General features: G+C 41.9%; 1 protein-coding gene across 1 annotated transcript in view; it reads right to left on the bottom strand.

The window, feature by feature from the left end:
• Positions 1–19,697, bottom strand: part of chl1b (cell adhesion molecule L1-like b) — a 303,826-nt gene that overhangs the window by 228,427 nt on the left and 55,702 nt on the right. The window contains 2 exon segments of the mRNA XM_034167484.1: positions 920–937; positions 9,696–9,867. Coding sequence (XP_034023375.1) covers positions 920–937; positions 9,696–9,804 — 127 coding nt within the window. The 5' untranslated portion in view covers positions 9,805–9,867.

The following is a 19,697-nucleotide window of genomic DNA, read 5'->3' as shown; positions in this document are numbered from 1 at the left end:
TATGTTTACAACCTTTTCACCAAGTAGCATATTTTTCTGGGCATGATCCAGCATGCAGATGCCTCGGTACTGGTGACTCCCATCTGGAACAGGCCGGTTGGGGTGGACTCCTACACTTGACTTGGCTGTAGTAGATAGATGGCTGCTTTTGAAAGGTGGTGATGGACCATTTGTCTGCCTGGGTGGTTACTGTCCAAGATTCAGGGCTGGTCCATGGTGTTGTGGATGCACTGATGTGCTCTGAATACTTCACTGTCTTCTGTGTTTCAATATACCTTAAAACAACACTATTGGGTTGGTTCCAAATTTGTGTCATTTGGAAATCAGTCATCATGGCGACAAGTTTGACTATCCAAGTACTATCCAACTAACAATCCAAGTTTTATTACTATACACATCCACATACATTTGACTTTTATATTGTATATATAAAATATATATTTGGGGCTGTATAATTAAATTGTTTTGAATTGAATAGTAGGAAAAGATGGGATGCATTTTGGTATTTTGATTAACAGTAGACATCATCAGAAGAAAACATCAGTTATATTTTAATGCTGCATATGTAACATTTGCCTTATTCCACACATTTCTGGATTTAGAGTGCATCTCTGTTCTAGTTTGTGTTTTGTCTTTTAGACCCAAGATTGTTCTTGTGTAAAATCTTTCATTTAGTCTGAAGATGAGATGGAATGATGTAATGTGGTAAAGATGCAAACAAGCAAACACACTCATAAATATGAACAGCTGTGGTGGAAACACAAATGTCATGAGTGCTGGAAGATGCCAGTGTTATGGAGTCATGAGTGATGACACATGGGATTTAAACAAACATGAGTGGAAGTAAAGCTGCTGCTCATCACTGAGATTAACACACATCTGAGGATGTCACTAACACGGCACGGAGTGGCGCACTTACTGTTTACATGATCTAAAACTGAGAAATCCATGCCAGCACAGGGGACATAAACACAACACAACAATCAGACTGTGGGAAGAATCCACACGGACACATAAAAAATTCAAATTACAACATATTGTCAATCTGACAAAATACAGTTTTGCTTTTTCGAAAATCTATTTTATTATGGAGGTGTTAAGAGATACGAGGTCTGTGATGAAAAACACATTCCTTTTTATTTTTTTCAAAAAATAAATGGATTTGATTCATATGTTTTTATGTCAGACAAGCTTGAACCCTGGTGCGCATGTGTGAGTTTTTTTACGCGTGTCGGTGACGTCATTCGCCTGTGGGCAGGCCTTGAGTGAGGAGTGCTCCACCCCGCCCGTCGGAATCTCTTTGTCTGAATAGCCGCTGCGGACGGCGCGCGTTGCTTTATCAACATTTTTTCTGGACCTGTGAGGGATATCCGAGTGGACACTATTCGAGAAATTAAGCTGGTTTTCGGTGAAAAGTTTAACGGCTGATGAGAGATTATGGGGTGTTTCTGTCGCTGTAAGGACTTCCCATGGAGCTGGACGTCGCGCAGCGCTTCCAGGCACCGTCATCGTCCTGTTTCGACCTGAAAACATTCTAATTTAAGGCTTAATTCACCCAGGATGTCGTGAGAGAACAGACAAGATTCAGAAGAGGCCGGCATAAGGACTTTATGCGGACATTCCACTGTTTAAGGACATTTTGTAATGAAAGACGTGCGCGCAAATTCGCCGAGTCGTTTCCGTGACGACTCGGCGAATCTGTGTGCGCCGCGACAGGAAAAACACCTCCGTGTTGAAAACCAATTGTAACGGCGAGACGCTGCTGCCTCGAAGCACAGATCGCCATAAGGCGCTGTGGGCCGTCCTTATGGCGACACTACCAGACCAAAATCTCTCATCAGCCGTTAAAAGTTTTACCGAAAACCAGCTGAATTTATTTTATCAAACAAAGCAACAGTCTCTGAGCCATTCCTAAACAATGAAAAAAAACGAGGAGAGGGTGGGCCACTCCTCACTCAAAGACTGCCCACAGGCGAATGACGTAACCGACAGGCGTGAAAAAACTCTCGCATGCCCACGAGGGTTCAAGCATGTCTGATGTAATCACACGTGATTCAAATCCATATGGTTTTTGAAAAAAATAATAAGGTCCGTTACTTTTATCACAGACATCGTACTGTGAATAATTCAGGAGGACTCTGAGATAAGTCTCCAACGAAACTGCTGGCACAAAAACCCAATTCAAGCATGAGAATAGCTGTAAATATTTTCCATTCAGGAAATCTTGATGACTAACATGTCTATATGCACTTTTTTGTTTCTAAAATATTCAACATTTCTTTTCCCCAAGAAACAGTTAAAACCTTAGGTTTCTGCCGATGAGTAACGCGATTCTCAGATTTTCACTGCTATACTTGAACATATTCTCTTCTGTCTTCTTAAGTCATGAACTTAGAAGAAGATGTTCTCATTTGAACCAAGGTTTCAAACTTGCAAAATACAGATGCAATCAGCACTCATTAAATTTCCTTTTGGCCTTGATAAATCTCATCTCAGCTATGTACCTACAGTATTTGTATGTTCTATCCAAGAAATTTACACACTAAGTTGGACACACTTGAAATTGCATTTTCATGAAGGCAAACACACTAAATAGGCAATACATGCTATTTTCTATGTTGACAGAACCTCAGGGTGCACTGTCAGTAACTCAGCATGCACATGTATTTGTAAGTGCAAAGGTGACTGCGCACAATTTTACACATGCAAACCTTTATTAAGGGTCCTATCTCACTGGGTGCGACTGTGACAGTGGTTGAAGATGTGGATTAGTGATCAAATGCATACAAACGACAGTGCGAAGTTGGGATCTCACTGAAGTAGTCACTCGCAATACGAATGACACGAGTGTTCAGCTGGTATTATCCTGTTATAATCCATATGAAAAGATTGTTGAACTTCTCCTACTGTTCCCAATAATGGGAACAAAAATAAAATAAAACAAATATGAAATAATAAATAAATAAAAACAATAATAATAAAGCCTTCAACCCACTTATTTACTTGCAGAATGATGTCCCTGCTGGATCTAGTGTCCTATCTTCCATGTCCAGAATAAAATCCATCCATTTTCTATACCAAATTCATGAATTAAGGGTCACATTCGCACATGCATCCTTTGATTTTATTTTACTTATTCAGCAATAAAGTTGTAAATCCCTTCGGCTGTTCCCTTTTTTTCACTTGGGGTCTCCACAGCAGATCTGAAGTGGATCTTCACATTGATTTGGCACAGATATATCCTTTTCAGTTCTCCTGCGTTTTGGCTCTGATGGACATATGATGTCAAATTTCCACAGTACGCCGTTTAGTAGAAAGATTTCCCTGGTTTTAAGACACATACACTATGTGCACTGTTGGAGCTGGATCTGAGAAGAATGTTGTTTAATGAAAGGATGTGGTCATATTTTCTCCCTGTCCATGTGTCCCTTACAGTGAGCACATCAAAGAACACCCACCACTCATTGTCAGAGAGAGAGAGGGAGAGACAGAGATAAAAAAAAATGATTTAAAGTGACTGTGTTGTGCTCCACTCCTGCAGAATTGTGCGCCTCAAAAATAAATAAAAAATGCACAAGTCCTGATGTCTACTGTAACTGTGACCAGGTTGGCAGTAATGGCAGTTCCTCTCCGATCATCTTCACAATTGTGGCGTGGTCCCCCAGATCCCGTGTGTGTGACACCCCCCCCACACACACACACACACAGTTCTCCGATAAATCTCTCATGTTAGCAGTCGCAGCAAGTACATTTACAGGGTAGCATGACACCAGTGATCGCTCTGGGAGCGTACTGGATGGAGCCTTGTTGCATCACCAGCAGTGGTGGACACAATTCTGCTAATCTGCTGACTGATAATTAGCGAAGCTAACCTTTTTGATAGCAGATTAGCTTTTAAGCTAATTTTGAAAACCATCAGCGGACCACTTTGCTTCCGCCAAATGTAGCTCTGCTAACTTTGAGTCCGCTAACTTTGAGTCTGCTAACTTTTGTGCTGGCATAGTGAATTAAAATCATACATTTTAGTACTTACCTGTTGCGTGTTTAGCAATAGTCAGACGGCTGTCAACATGTAAAAAGACAGACAGTGTGGAGGAGACATGAAGCGCAACACACTTTTCACTTGTAGTTTTACTCAAACAACTAATTCTGGACAGTTTATTGATATTAACGGTACCTCTGTCATGTTTACAGAGAGAAAATATCACACATATGACATATCTTTTAAAGAAATGCGCTAAATTCTGAAGGTTTGATTAACTTTAATTAAAATGTCTCTTTCAATCACCCCTCCCCCTCGTCAAAATGCATCAAACACTGCCATCTACTGGAGGGGAGTGTGGATAGCAACGTGTGTTAGTTGTGAATTAACAAAATTTCACAAACAGAATTTTCAGTTTTGCAAATGCCTTTGTTTTACATATGAAAAATGACATATTTCAAATACACATTTATTTGTATAAATCAACACACACGTTACAGTAACTTGTGTGTTGGTTTTTACAAATAAATAAACAAAGTGATTGTCGTTACAGTAACTTGTGTGTTGGTTTTTACAAATAAATAAACAAAGTGATTGTCGTTACAGTAACTTGTGTGTTGGTTTTTACAAATAAATAAACAAAGTGATTGTCGTTACAGTAACTTGTGTGTTGGTTTTTACAAATAAATAAACAAAGTGATTGTCGTTACAGTAACTTGTGTGTTGGGTTTTACAAATAAATAAACCAAGTGCATGTCTTTTGGCAAGTGTGTCTGTTAAAGCTCAAACCTTCAAAATTTAGCGCATTCCTTTCAAAGATATGTCATATGTGTGATATTTTCTCTCTGTAAAAATGACAGTTGCTATTAATGAGCTATTAATTATTGATGAGTTAAACCATAAGTGAAAAGTGTGTTGCGATTCATGTCTCCTCCACGCTGTGTGTCCTTTTGCATGCTGAAAGACATGATTGACTCCCCCCCACCCACTTTTTGGGCAACAGCAGGTGGCCCACTCGTTTATGCTGAAGGAGGACTAAGCTCACAGCCGTCTGACTACGTGAGACAGAAGCTCTGGCTTGTTGTTCGTTTTTGGGTTTGTGATCACTTTTGGTTTTACTTAGAAGCCTCAGCGGTGCTTAAACTCAAAACTGGCTTATCAGTAGCCGGCAGTACTAATAGTTAGCAGATAGCTGTAACATCCGCTAAAAAATTTTGGCGGTTTATCAGTTTAGTGTTATAAAAGCTAACTTTTCAGTTAGCGGATTAGCAGTTATCAAAGCTAAATTTTTGGTTAGCTGTGCCCACCACTGATCACCAGCTATGAAAAATTCAAATTCCAGGAGCAAAGCTGGTGACATCCAATGAGCAAAGTGAGGAAAGAGCGCCATCCAGTGAATGTCATGCGAAATCAAACGATTTCCCTCGCAGTTGCCATTCACAGGTGGTCGCAGCCCAGTGAGATAGGACCCTAAAGCAGACTCTTAATCTGCACTGTCTGAGTCCACTCAGGTGAAAAAAGTGAGCAACGGCCTTTTCTAGTGAAGGACATGTGAAGCATCAGTGTAAAGTTCTTTGAGCATCTGGTAGATAGAAAAACAGTATTGATATGCAGTCCTTCTTTATGGGTGCCCCACAACAGCCACAGATGCAAAGCATCAGGTGTGGGTTTGATAACATAGTCCTCGGACTGATAAGTAGACACTTTGCAAAAGCTGTGCACATGCTTGAAGTGGGTTCATTCTGGAAAACAGACAATTCTTCAACTTGACAATGTTCGTCCACAAATGTAGGATGCACTGCAGTGGCTCAATTTTTTTTTACATCTTACCATATGGAGCTAAATCTAGGCCAAATGTTTTGTAATCTGAAAATTAAAAAAAAGATTGAAAAAATAAATTTTGAGCTGAAAATTCAATGTTTGTTCTTGAATTTTACACAACTGCAAAAAAAAAGTATTATCAAAATAAAAATAAGTATAAGATATATATTTTTCAGTTTAAATACATTTTTGATTCAGCTCTGCAATTGTTTTGATCAAATCATTTATTTTCATTCATATTTCTTTTTTTTCACCTTCAGATCTTTTTCTGAGAGAGAGGTGGCTGATATGATGGAGAGGAGAAAGGTAGACATATTGTGTGTGCAAGAGACCAAGTGGAAGGGAAGTAAGAGCAGGAGCATCGGCGGTGGGTACAAGTTGTTGTACCATGGTGAGGACAGGAAGAGAAATGGTGTTGGGGTGATTTTAAAGGAAGAGTATGTTAAAAGTGTGTTGGAGGTTAAGCGAGTGTCTGACAGGGTGATGAGTGTGAAGTTGGAAATTGAAGGGGTGATGATGAATATTATCAGTGCATATGCCCCACAGGTAGGTTGTGAGATGAAGGAGAAAGAAGATTTCTGGAGTGTGTTAGATGAGGTGGTGGAGAGTGTGCCCAAGCATGAAAGAGTGGTGATAAGACCGGACTTCAATGGGCATGTTGGTGAAGGGAACAGAGGTGATGAGGAAGTAATGGGTAGATATGGTATCAAGGATAGGAATGGGGAAGGACAGATGGTAGTTGATTTTGCAAAAAGGATGGAAATGGCTGTGGTGAATACCTACTTTAATAAAAGGAAGGAGCACAAGGTAACATATAAGAGTGGAGGAAGGTCAATCAATCAATCAATCAATTTTTTTTTTTATATAGCGCCAAATCACAACAAACAGTTGCCCCAAGGCGCTTTATATTGTAAGGCAAGGCCATACAATAATTATGTAAAACCCCAACGGTCAAGGTGCACACAGGTGGACTACATTCTTTATAGGAGATGCAAGCTAAAAGAAATCAGAGACTGTAAGATGGTGGCAGGAGAGAGTGTCGTTAGACAGCATAGGATGGTTGTTTGTAGGAGAGTGAGAGCTCAAGAAAGGATCAGATGGTGGAAGCTGAAGGAGGAAGACTGTTGTGTGAAATTTAGCGAGCAGGTGAGAGAAGCACTAGTTGGAGGGGAAGCAATTTTGGACAACTGGAAAAGTACTGCAGATGTGGTGAGGGAGACAGCTAGGGCAGTACTGGGTATGACATCTGGACAGTGGAAGGAAGACAAGGAGACTTAGTGGTGGAATGAAGAGGTCCAGGAAAGCATAAGGAGAAAGAGGTTGACGAAAAAGTTTTGGGATAGTCGGAGAGATGAAGAAAGTAGACAGGAGTACAAGGAGATGTGGCGTAAGGTGAAAAGAGAAGTGGCAAAAGCGTAGGAAAAGGCATATTGTGAGCTGCACAAGAAGTTGAATAGTAATGAAGTAGAAAAGGACTTGTACCGATTGGCCAGACAAAGGGACAGAGCTGGAAAGGATGTGCAGCAGGTTAAGATGCACATGGTAATGTGCTGACAAGTGAGGAGTGTGTGCTGAGAAGGTGGAGGGAATATTTTGAAGAGCTGATGAATAAAGAAAATGAGTGAGAGAAAAGTCTGGATGATGTGGTGAGAGTAAATCAGGAAGTACAAGAGATTAGTAAGGAATAAGTGGGGGCTGCTATGAAGAGGTTGAAGAGGAAAGGCAGTTGGTCCAGATGACATTCCAGTGGAGGCATGGAAATACCTAAGAGAGATGGCAGTAGAGTTTCTAAACAGATTGTTTAATAAAATCTTGGAAAGTGAGAGGATGCCTGAGGAGTGAAAATGAAGTGTGCTGGTTCCTATTTTCAAGAACAAGGGTGATGTGCAGAGCTGCAGTAACTACAGAGGCATAACGTTGATCAGCCACAGCATGAAGTTATGGGAAAGAGTAGTAGAAGCTAGGCTTAGAAAACAGGTGAAGATCTGTGAGCAGCAATATGGTTTCATGCAGAGAAAGAGCACTACAGATGCAATGTTTGCTGTGCGAATACTGTTGGAGAAGTACAGAGAAGGCCAGAAAGAGTTACATTGTGTGTTGGTGGACTTAGAAAAAGCTTATGATAGGGTGCCAAGAGAAGAGCTGTGGTATTGTATGAGGAAGTCTGGAGTGGCAGAGAAGTATGTTAGGGTAGTGCAGGACATGTACAAGAATAGTGTGACAGCGGTGAGATACCTCACCGTTACAGGCCCGGCACTGTCGCACTCCGCTGCTACCAGAAATCCACCGAGCTGCTGATCCACAAGCTGCCCTTCCAGCACCTGGTGAGAGACTCAGGACTTCAAGACCGACCTCCGCTTTCAGAGCTCCGCTGTGATGCTCTGCAGGAGGCCAGCGAGGCTGACCTGGTCGGCAGCTTGCGGATCAGCAGCTCGGTGGATTTCTGGTAGCGGTGGATCTCTCTCAGCACCTCAGTGCTGGGCCTGTAACAGTGGGGCTTCTTCACACCGCCGGTAGCCGGAGCACTCTTCCGGCTTTGGCTTTGGATTTACGGGCGGTCAGCTAAAACTCAGCTTATTAAGTTTACGCTGTGAAACTCCCGGCCACTTTGTTACATCGTCATTAAATTCACTATCCGGTACAACATACGAAGCCACTGAACCAACTGCTACACATCGATCACAATAGACAGCTTTATCTCGAGGGTTTAAAGGCTTGTAATAAACTTTCATTCTCTCTATTTTCTTTCACGCGCCAGCCGCATAGTAAATAAACGATGGAGACAAGGAGCAGTGTCATTGTCTATCAAAATACCCATGTTTCCTGAAAGCAACATCATGTGAGGACTGATTGCTCTGCTGTCACTCACAATTCCACACCCCTCTCAATTGAAGCCACGCCCTCCCACGCCAGAACAGGGCCAAAAGTTTGAAACTAAAAAAAATAAGATCTGAAAGTGAAAAAAAGATCTGAAGGTGAAAAAAGAAATATGAATGAAAATAAATGATTTGATCAAAATAATTACAGAGCTGAATCAAAAATATATTTAAACTGAAAAATATATATCTTGCACTTATTTTTATTTTAATAATACTTTTTAAATTATTATAAAATTCAAGAACAAACATTGAATTTTCAGTTTCAAAATTTATTTTTCAATCTTTTTTATTTTCAGATTACAAAACTTTTGGCCTGGATTTAGCTCCATATTACCACACCATCCATTACATAAATGATACAGAGATGCAAGCAGCTGTCCAACTTTAGTGCTTACAGAAGACTCCAGGATTCTAGACTGGCAGGATGCAAACAGTTGTCCAGTGGAAAAGTAATGACACTGGCTGATAGAGAACATTCCAAGGTATGTTATTCATGTAAGAATTTTGCTTGTTGTTGGAATAATCATGTAAGAGGCACAGCTTTTCTACCAACCCTGGAACACACAATTATACTTAACTCCTACAACTCCTGAACTACGCTCATCTTTTCTGCTCTGATTACTGCAGAAAGCAAAAATTCCCAACACTTGCTTTGCTTTAGAAATCAGAATCAGCTTTAAAAGATAGTTCATGCATCAGATTACAGCTAAGTGAAAGCAATTGAAATTATGACACATGCACAAGGAATTATGTGTCCCTGAAAAAGAGAATGGCGGAACATTTTGACAAAATAAAAAAATAAAAAAATAAATAAAATGTCACCATGTTTCCAAGGAGACAAATATGTCAGAAAAATGTAAAGCCACAACAACAAACTAAAGCTGTTCTGTGAGTCACATGATTTCATGCTAATAATCCTTCAACATCATAGAAGACACAGAAAAAGAAAGAAACTTTTTCATGTTACGCGTCATAATAAAATTTGTGCATTAACCGTTGTCATCAGCACTCACCTTCCAGAAGGATGTCAGTGGCCATCGTCATATGAAAGGCACAAAAACAAGCGAGCAGAACCAGCATGGAGAGAAGCCTCATGGTCTCAGAGGAGATCACACACTTCATGAAGAAAAAGTGCTCTCTGGTTTGTCCTCAGTTCATTTCCCAGGCATACCGAAGATACAGTACCTGTAACGGCACAGACACAGCAGACCCGTAAATCCACCGCACACACAGAGAGACAGAAACCCCAAACACAACAAATCCTCTGTGACTGGGAGCCCGACTTCTCTCTGTCAGCCAGCAACAGCCACCAACACTGCAGACTTCCAGCCCTCAGTACCAACACGAAGAAACCTGAAGACTTCTTACTCTCAAATCCCTCAGGACTGAAGGCAATTATCACATTCAGAAGAAAGTACAGAGTCACTACAAAGATAATATATTAACCCTCTGGAGTCCAGCGAATAATTGGCCATTTTTTACTACTTTTGGTTTTACCTTCATAATTTACCTTAAAAATGGATTACTTTGCCTTGTTTGGTATATATATATATTTTTTTTTTTCAGCACAACCTCACCTGTGTGACTTCACAGTTATTATTTCATTCTGATATATTGTATTAACACAGTGAACCTAAATTCACACAAAACATAAAACCCAAATATAAAAAAAAAGTTTGTTATTGACTGTGAAAACCACAAACATGTTTAACAAACTATTTTTATAACTCAGAATACAAAGATATATTGTAAATTTCAAAAACATATACAAATGTAGCACACAACAAAGTTATATATAATTATTTACATTAAAATGCAAGAAATGCTTCAGGCATTTTTTGTACAGCTACTTGTAAAACAATAAGATGCCACAAAAACTATTTGTGCCACTCAAAAAAAAAAAAAAAAAAAAAATTAAAAATCCTGTCCAGTACAAGACCTGTGTCCTGTATCGGACATCACAGGCCTGACACTTTGCCATTCCTCCTGTTGACCACCTGGAGGCAGTGTTGGTACTTCAGTTTAATCTTTGAAGGCATTTTTTTCCTTCTCAATCTAATTAACATCTCCACTCCCACATGGGTGAGGATGTAGATCAATCCACGTGGGGTTGGTGGTTTTCAGTGGTTGACTTCATGCATTTTCCACCAATGATATTAGGGAATATGTTTTTTTTTTTTTTCACTGGCCAGAGGTGTCAAAAGAGGCAAATGTTTATGCTTGTGTCGAGGGCAGTACCTCAACAACCAAATATGTGGGTCTGTGTTCATTTTTATTTGCTTAGGTCATGCATTTTTCACCAAATAATAAAGGGAAAGTCATGTTTTCCCCCCTTGTAATTGTTCCAGCCAAACAGGAAGAAAGTGGAAGAAAACCTCCTGTTCTTGTGGTTACTGGATGATGTGATTGCACGACGCGCCACACTACACATTATCATAATTTTCAGGAAAAAGCCTGGTCAAAGTTATTAATCATTATTCAGGTTTTACTGGGTCTGTCAACAAACTTTAAAAACTGGTATATAGGTTGAAGTCTGTACTTTAAACAAACATTTACACAGAAACTGAGAGTGTGGGGAATTTGGTGGGAGGACCACTTATTTCAGTCATGTAACTTTGACAACTCCAGAGGTTTCACAAAGTAGGCTTGAGAAATTCTGATGCATCTGAACGAATCGTTCTGATTTGTTTTGACATATTTTTAACAATAAAATATGTGCACATTTATCAAAGATGTAGCAAATATAGCACAAACATCAAACACAGTTAATAGCAGACAGCCATGAACATGAACAGCCATTTGTGCCAAAGTGAATGAGGATGTAGGAAAGAGAAATCTCGAGTCTGTTATGAGCTTCTGCAGACTCTCTGGAGTGGGTCTGCATTAGCTTCATAGTCCTGTTAGCTGTTCCCAGCTTAAAGCCTCATGTGTTTGCCACATGCAGGACAGCACAGAACCACGTTGAGTCCTGGATGGGACCCACGCAGGCAGTTAACTGGTGCAACCCCACCTTTCAAAGGTAAGTATGGCCATCTTAGGCTGAGACGTAGAACATCCATGAATACATCAGAAAAATGGTCAGTCAAGGTCAGATGCTACAAGAATGCCTCAGGCAGCTGAAGACAGATGGTGATAAGGAACGGGAGAAGGAGATATCGTGGAAGACCAAGCACCTCCATGGGATGTACCATCGACAGGTCGAGGAAGTGGCTGACATCAAAAAGAACTACTAGTGGCTACAAAAGGCTGGCCTAAATGACAGCACAGAGACTCTGATCATGGCACCACAAGAACAAGCCCTAAGCCATAGAGATCACCAGATCCATAGGGGCAGGAGTCTACCACAGCCGACAGGACCCAAGTTGCAGGCTGTACAAATGTGCCCCAAAGACAGTCCAGCACATAGTAGCAGGATGCAAGCTGCAAGCTGCAACAGTGTACACTGAGAGGCACAACCAAGTGTTGGGAACTGTTTACAGGAACATATGTGCCACTACAGAGTAGAAGTCCCCAAGTCCTGATGGGAGACACCAGCAAAAGAAAGGACTAAGGTCCTGTGGGACTTCAAATTCCAGACAAGCAGCTGCTGACCAACCAGAGACATAGTGGTGGTTGACAAGGGGTGAAATATAAAAACCTTGCAGTTGTGATCAATGTGGCAATCCCAGCTGACAGCAACATCAGAAAGAAGGAGCATGAGAAAATCAAGGGCTGAAGCAGCAATGGAAGCAGATGCGGAAGGTAAAGTCCAAAATGGTCCCAGTGGTAATAGTAGCACGAGCGGCTGTAACTCCCAAATTGGAAGACTGGCTCGAACAGACTCCAGACAGAACATCAGAGGTCTCTATCCAGAAGAGTGCAGTCCTCGGAACAGCTAAGATACCACGCCGAACCCTCAAACTCCCAGGCCTCTGGTAGAGGCCACAAGCTTGAGGAATACACATACCAACCTCCCCAGGGAGGGTAAGAGGGAGGTTTATTTTTTTATATATATATACATGAGGGGTGATTGAGAAGTGCTGGTGCTACATGTCACTGCATACAGCGCAGTGCAGAACAATGCTGTGTCCTGATAGGCAACCACTCAGGTAGGCAACTAGTCAATCCCCACCTTTAAACAGATAGTTGCAGACAGGTGAATTGTGGGCATCCCTTTGGCCTTTTCTAGTTGCTGGGGTCCTCTACACTCAGTACCTTGTGTACTGCGTCATGCCCAAAGAAGCACAGTACATGGCCAAAAAGTCATAGCTGACATTTGCTCACAAAAAAAAAAAAAAAATCACCTTTTTTCATTCATTTTTTATTTTGTGTTTTTCAGAATATTTTGTAAATCACTGAACAGTACAACCAAACTACTTCCCTGTTTTTAAAACTAGTATTTTCTCCAAGGTACCTTTTCAAAACGATTTAAATTGTGTGCAGTTCTCCAAGTATGAACATTTCACAAAACAGTTAACATGGTCTCATTTTGTATTTAATTTCAGTCAGACGTTTGCTTAAACCCCATCTCAAGATGCTCATTGGTTGAAAAAGCCCAGGATTAAATGATTAAATCAAAAAAAAAAAAAAAAAAAAAAAGATGTGCCCCAATTCTTCTAATCTTTGTTAAGGCAAATCCTTAAAAATCTCACAGACATTTAGGATGGGAACATTGATTTTAATGGGAATGCTCTCAAAGAAATGAATTGTAACTGTACTGTTGCCAAAATAATGTGTTATTTTAGATTCATTAATGACAGCACCTGCAACATGTACAGTAAAGTTTTTAAAATCCAAATTAAATGCACTCTGATCGGTTTTGTTTTGATATCATTTTGTTGGCGGTTTTTGTGACACAACTTTCCCGGTTTGAACATTAGCACCAAACTAGAAATATACATGTATTTTTAATAGTGAAAACAAATAATAATGCTATCAATGCAACTTGTCCTGTTATATGGAGTGTTTTGCTGAAATATTTTTGAGTTGTTTGTAACTGATGCATTTATGGGGGATTCCATGAGCGACACTTCCAGGTTCTTTTCTTTTAAGGTGGTTAAAAAAAAAGGTCATGTTACCATTGGCCCTGTGACCCAATCCCGGATAAGCAGTTGAAGATGAGTGAGTGAGTAATGTTACCATCTGATGGGTGCATGTCACCTTTGCAATATTTAACCTTGTCCATTTTGGTTTCGACTTGTTGTGAAGCGTGCCGTTTATCAAACAGGGAATGTAACTTTGATCATATTTCTTTGGAGCACCAGAGGAGGTGAGGGAGAAATTAACAGGCTGAGCCACAGAAATCAAATCGATAGAATGTGCACTGCAGCGCAATAATGATGAGCTTATTGTGAAGCAGAGCAGGTAGATCAAACGGTAGAGTTGGGCCACCAAAATGCAGACCTGGGTTCAATGCCCAGACATCCTATGTATCTGTCTGTGTTCTTGGTCAAGACACTAGAGCTGCATTGTCTTGGTCCACTCGGCTGTAAATGGGTACTGCCCTCACCAAGGGAAATAACCTGTGTCAGACTGGCGTCCCATCCAGGGAAATCTAATGTCCCCTTAATATTGATTTATCTCTATGGTCCAGAATAGAGTGAGGCTGCTATAGATGTTGCTAAACTACTAAGCTAACATGAGCAGCATGTTTGCAACACTAACTAGACCCCATGAAAATTCCTGCATGGTAGACACAAAAGAAATAAAACCCAACAAGGTTAAGGAGCATTTTCCGCAAAGAAAAAGAAACTTCAACATCAACAGAAAAAACAAAACAAAAAACATGTCAACTAAAGCATGCTAGCATGCACACATACAGACAAACGACAGGCTAACCGGCCTGTATATCACAGCACAGCGGGTGATAATGTGTCCTCCAGGAGTCCATATTCATTTAGTAGCATTTAATACATAAGAATCATTGGGGGACAAAGTCCAAAATATAATTTGGCCTCTTTGCTAATATTCTCACTGGTTTAATCAAATCAGTAGAGGTCAAAGTCCTGATCAGGAGATGTCATTGAACGCATCAATTTTATTCATTTGGCTTGTTTCTAAATAAAGGTGCACTCTGAACTTCTCGACCACAACTCATGTCAAAGGTATTAACTGTCAGGAGACTTTATGACCTCAGTGTTGGCCATTTGGAATTGACCTGTGACCCCTCTGCCCCACCCACTGACATCCATCCAATAAGGTTAGAAATGTAAGCGTGCTTAATCACAATCACATTTATTGACTATATTTCAAAGAAAGGTCGGTGTCTCTGTATTACAACACTTCTCATTTATTTGAATGCATTTGATGGGCTTTGCACTCTGCTTTTGAGAGCACATCTGGGGTTTGTGGCAGAGCCACTCCCAGCTTCTGAAGTTGAAAATACTTCAACTCGAGGTGGAAAAACAATCAGCGTCAAGTGTCATTTTGCTGAAATTGGCCGGAAACAGTTTTAGAAGTGTCCATTCTCCAGGCAGAGTTGCTGCGTTCAGTAAATGCCAGCAGTGCACTGAATTCTGGGGCTTTTTTGACTGACTGAACAACAAGTCTTATACTTTGATTTGTCAGTACCAAAAAGCCAATATGTGTCCACTGTAGACTCTTTCTAACAGGAATAGGAAGCAGTTTTCCCAGCAGCACAAACATTACCATGTGGCAAAAATCATATTGAGTATTCTGTCATCCAGTCATATTAATATGCATATTAATTTGATAGGGCTCAGTGCTGACATGGAATAAGCCTGCAGTCCTGTTGTATGTGCTGATTAATGTTTCCTATCACAGATTAAAATGAAAAAAGTTAGGGCTTGGTGCATAATTGGCTCCTTCTTTGTTGGTAAGAGCGAAGGAAAAACACGCTTACAATCCCCATTAGACAACCTGCTCTCACTGTCTCATTGTTTCAGACTTAAATCCTTTACCAGCCTCAAAGCACCGGCTGTAGATGGATTACATGTTGTTAATTTGCCATCTGATTTAATTTGCTTTCCCTCTGCTTACACATTTGTTGAATTCTAAATAGGCCATGGGGGCAGTGGAGGTAGACTCAGGGATTAGTCCTGGGTGTGATCAGGTCTACACTATCTCAGAATAAAGTGTCCACTGGAGGCACACAAGGGTGCCCCTAAAGTTCACCTGATTTAAGACCGCAGGCTGTTCTTAATCCCCACCCCATTCAGCAGCACTAACACCAGTCTGAGATTGATGGAGCTGGCAGGAGGTTAAAAGCTGCTTGCTGTGGGAAGGTCGATATGGACCCTCACCTCACTGAGCCGTAGCTCAGAGGGGACAGAGGCTTAGCACAGAGGCTGTGCAGAGCCTAAAGTGAACCACAGGCCAAAGAAAATCTGTCTTAAAGCCAAGTGGCACGTATAGACCACCATTTGACAAACTTTCTTCTTGTCAACAAGAGTGACTAAAATCACTCTGAAACAATATTAATTTCTGTGTCATCATTAATGCCTATGAAGCATCCAAACTCTCACCACATTAACAAAATACTAATCCATCCATCCATTTTCTTCCGCTTTTTTTCCGGGAGCAGCAGATGACTGCTCAAAGCCGCCCAGACCTCCCGATCCACACACACCTCCCCCAGCTCCTCCGGGGGAACCCCAAGGCATTCCCAAGCCAGCCGAGAGACGTAGTCCCTCCAACGTGTCCTAGGTCTTCCCCGGGGCCTCCTCCCGATGGGACATGCCCGGAACACCTATCCAGCAAGGCGTCCAGGGGGCATCGGGAAAAGATGCCCGAGCCACCTCAACTGGCTCCTTTCGACATGGAGGAGCAGTGGCTCGACTCCGAGCCCCTCCCGAGTGACCGAGCTCCTCACCCTATCTCTAAGGGAGCACCCAGCCACCCTGCGGAGGAAACTCATCTTGGCCGCTTGTACTCGCGATCTCGTTCTTTCGGTCATGAGCCAAATCTCATGACCATAGGTGAGGATTGGAACGTAGATCGATCGGTAAATCGAGAGCTTTGCCCCCCTACTCAGCTCTCTCTTCACCACGACGGTCCGATACAGCGACCGCATCACTGCAGATGCTGCACCGATCTGTCTGTCGATCTCACGCTCCATCCGTCTCTCACTCATGAACAAGACCCCAAGATACTTAAACTCCTCCACTTGAGGTAAGGACACTCCACCGACCTGAAGAGGGCAAATCACCTTTTTCCAGTCGAGAACCATGGCCTCGGATTTGGAGGTGCTGATTTTCATCCTGGACGCTTCACACTCGGCTGCAAACCGCCCCAGCGCACGCTGAAAGTCCTGATTTGACGAACCCAACAGAACCACATCGTTCAAAACAGCAGAGGCGAGATTCTGTGGTTCCCAAACCAGACCCCCTCTACACCCTGGCTGCGCCTAGAAATTCTGTCCATAAAGATAATGAACAGAACCGGTGACATAGGGCAGCCCTGGCAGAGGCCAACGTGCACTGGAAACAGGTTTGACTTACTACCGTCAATGCGAACCAAGCTCCTGCTGCGGTCGTACAGGGACCAGATAGCCCTTAGCATAGGACCCCGGACCCCGTACTCCCGAGGGACACGGTCAAACACCTTCTCCAGATCCACAAAGCACATGTGGACTGGTTGGGCGAACTCCCATGAACCCTCGAGCACCCGATGGAGCGTGTAGAGCTGGTCCAGTGTGCCGCTACCAGGACGAAAACCACACTGCTCCTCCTGAATCCGAGGTTCAACTATCGGTCGAATTCCCCTCTCCAGTACTCTGGAATAGACCTTACCGGGGAGGCTGAGGAGTATTCAAAATACTAATAAGTTTTCAAATTTTCTGTAGGCTTCACCTACTATGGTCCAATGATGTCATGTTTGTATGACCACTAAAGAGTTGCTCGTCTGACACGGACTCTCTTCACCCAAAGCGATCAAATGGATTAATGGGAATATTAACCATCAGATGACAAGATAAAACCTCCTAAATCATTCTAAAGTCAGTTTTAAGCAGAAACAAGGCTGTTTTATGCATAAACGAGGCAATAATCGATGACGCTTTGAAATGATGGGCGCGCAGTGAACACAGCAGCTAGCAGCTCCTGTAGCTGCGGTGCTCTGATTGCTTCCTCTCTCTTTTATGATGAAATAATGCCGAATTTATGTGTAAATGATTGTTGTGCAAAAGCTTCAGATATCTGTCGCTGAGATAGATGATGACTGGAGTGCAGTTTGAAGCAGAAATGAGGTGATATCGGTAAACCGCGGCTGATGACGCATGTGCAGTGAAGGCAGGGCAGACCGATTTTTAAGGGGGACCATTTGGTCTGCGACACCAGTCATCAATATTTCTACACTTCTGTGAACTCTCATGGCAACACTAGTTACTGTGATGGTAAGAACCCAGCACACAGTAATTGTGCGTTGTAGTTGAGGTTTTTAAATGATTTTCATTATTTCTTTCAATACCTGATAAACAAATTCAGAGAAACAGATGAAGAACAGATGAAACAGATGAAACAGAGAAGATACGTGTCACATCATAGTTTCTCACAAATGCAATTTGGTATACCAGTAGAGAATTAGATATGGCAGATTGTTCATTCTTTGCAGAGAAGACCTTTGAATGCTCTTCTAGTTTATGACAACTATCAATTTGATTGTGTTTCCATTTAATTTATTGATATAGTGCCAAATCTGGTCCGGCGAGGCCCTCGACTTTCACTGCCACCCAAAGAGGTGGCAACGCGGGTTTTGTCTTGGTCGTGGAACAATCGACCAGCTCTTTACTCTTACAAGGATCCTGGAGGGTGCCTGGGAGTATGTCCACCCAGTCTACATATGTTTTGTGGACTTGGAGAAGGAGTATGATTGGGTACCCCGGGAGATACTGTGGGAGGTGCTGCGGGAATATGGAGTGAGGGGGTCCCTTCTCAGGGCCATCCAATCTCTGTACTTGCAAAACGAGAGCTGTGTTTGGTGCTCGGCAGTAAGTCAGACTCGTTTCCGGTGGAGGTTGGCCTCCACCAGGGCTGTGCCTTGTCACCAATCCTGTTTGTGATATTCATGGACAGGATATCAAGGCATAGTAAGGGGGAGGAGGGTTTCCAGTTTGGTGGGCTCAGGGTCTCATCACTGCTTTTTGCAGATGATGTGGTCCTGTTGGCTTCATTGGTCGGTGACCTCCAACACTCATTGGATCGGTTCGCAGCCGAGTGTGAAGTGGCTGGGATGAGGATCAGCACCTCTAAATCTGAGGCCATGGTTCTCAGCAGGAAACTGATGGATTACCTACTCCGGGTAGGGAATACGGCCTTGCCCCAAGCGAAGGAGTTCAAGTACCTTGGGGTCTTGCTCACGAGTGAGGGGACGATGGAGCGTGAGATTGGCTGGAGAATCGGGGCAGCAGGGGGGTATTGCATTCACTCTACCCACTGGTGGGCACAGCTAACCAAAAGGTTAGCTTTGATTACTGGTAATCAGCTAACTGAAAAGTTATCTTTTTAATGCTAAACTGCCTAAAAACTTATCGGAAGCTACAGATAACTGATAACTTTAAATTTTGCCTCCCAACGCTCTCAGCTACGAAGAAACTGATTTTGAGTTTAAACACCGTCAAAGTTTTGAATAGAACCAACGGGATCAGAAACCCAAACAGCCAATGAGCCAGCACTTGTCTCTGTGCACTCTGCCCCCTGCTGTAGGAAAGTGTCATTTACCCTGACAGGATATAGTGGTCCCGCAATGAGGCAGAGGTCCTGAAATGGAAAGCAGGTTTGAATTATAGTTCTGCTTTAAAAATTAAATTTTCCTGATAGAATAACTACATTAATGTAAACTCTTAAAATGTGCAAAGTGATATATAACACATATCTGTTCATTTTAAAATAATGCACTAATTCTGAAGTTTTGAACATTAATGCACAGATGCCCTGGGGGGATTATGGGTAACTAAGCCTCTGCTCATACTGATTGGTTGATTCATTCATTCTATGTAAAAACCAACAGAAGTGAATCAATGTAACATGTTGGTATTTACAAATAAATGTGCTTTTGTAAAATGTGTAATTTTTAAAATT

Source organism: Thalassophryne amazonica, chromosome 3, assembly GCF_902500255.1.
Source record: "Thalassophryne amazonica chromosome 3, fThaAma1.1, whole genome shotgun sequence".
Taxonomy (NCBI): domain Eukaryota; kingdom Metazoa; phylum Chordata; class Actinopteri; order Batrachoidiformes; family Batrachoididae; genus Thalassophryne; species Thalassophryne amazonica.
Note: the sequence above shows the minus strand (reverse complement) of the source record. Positions and strands in the feature narration are given on the sequence as shown.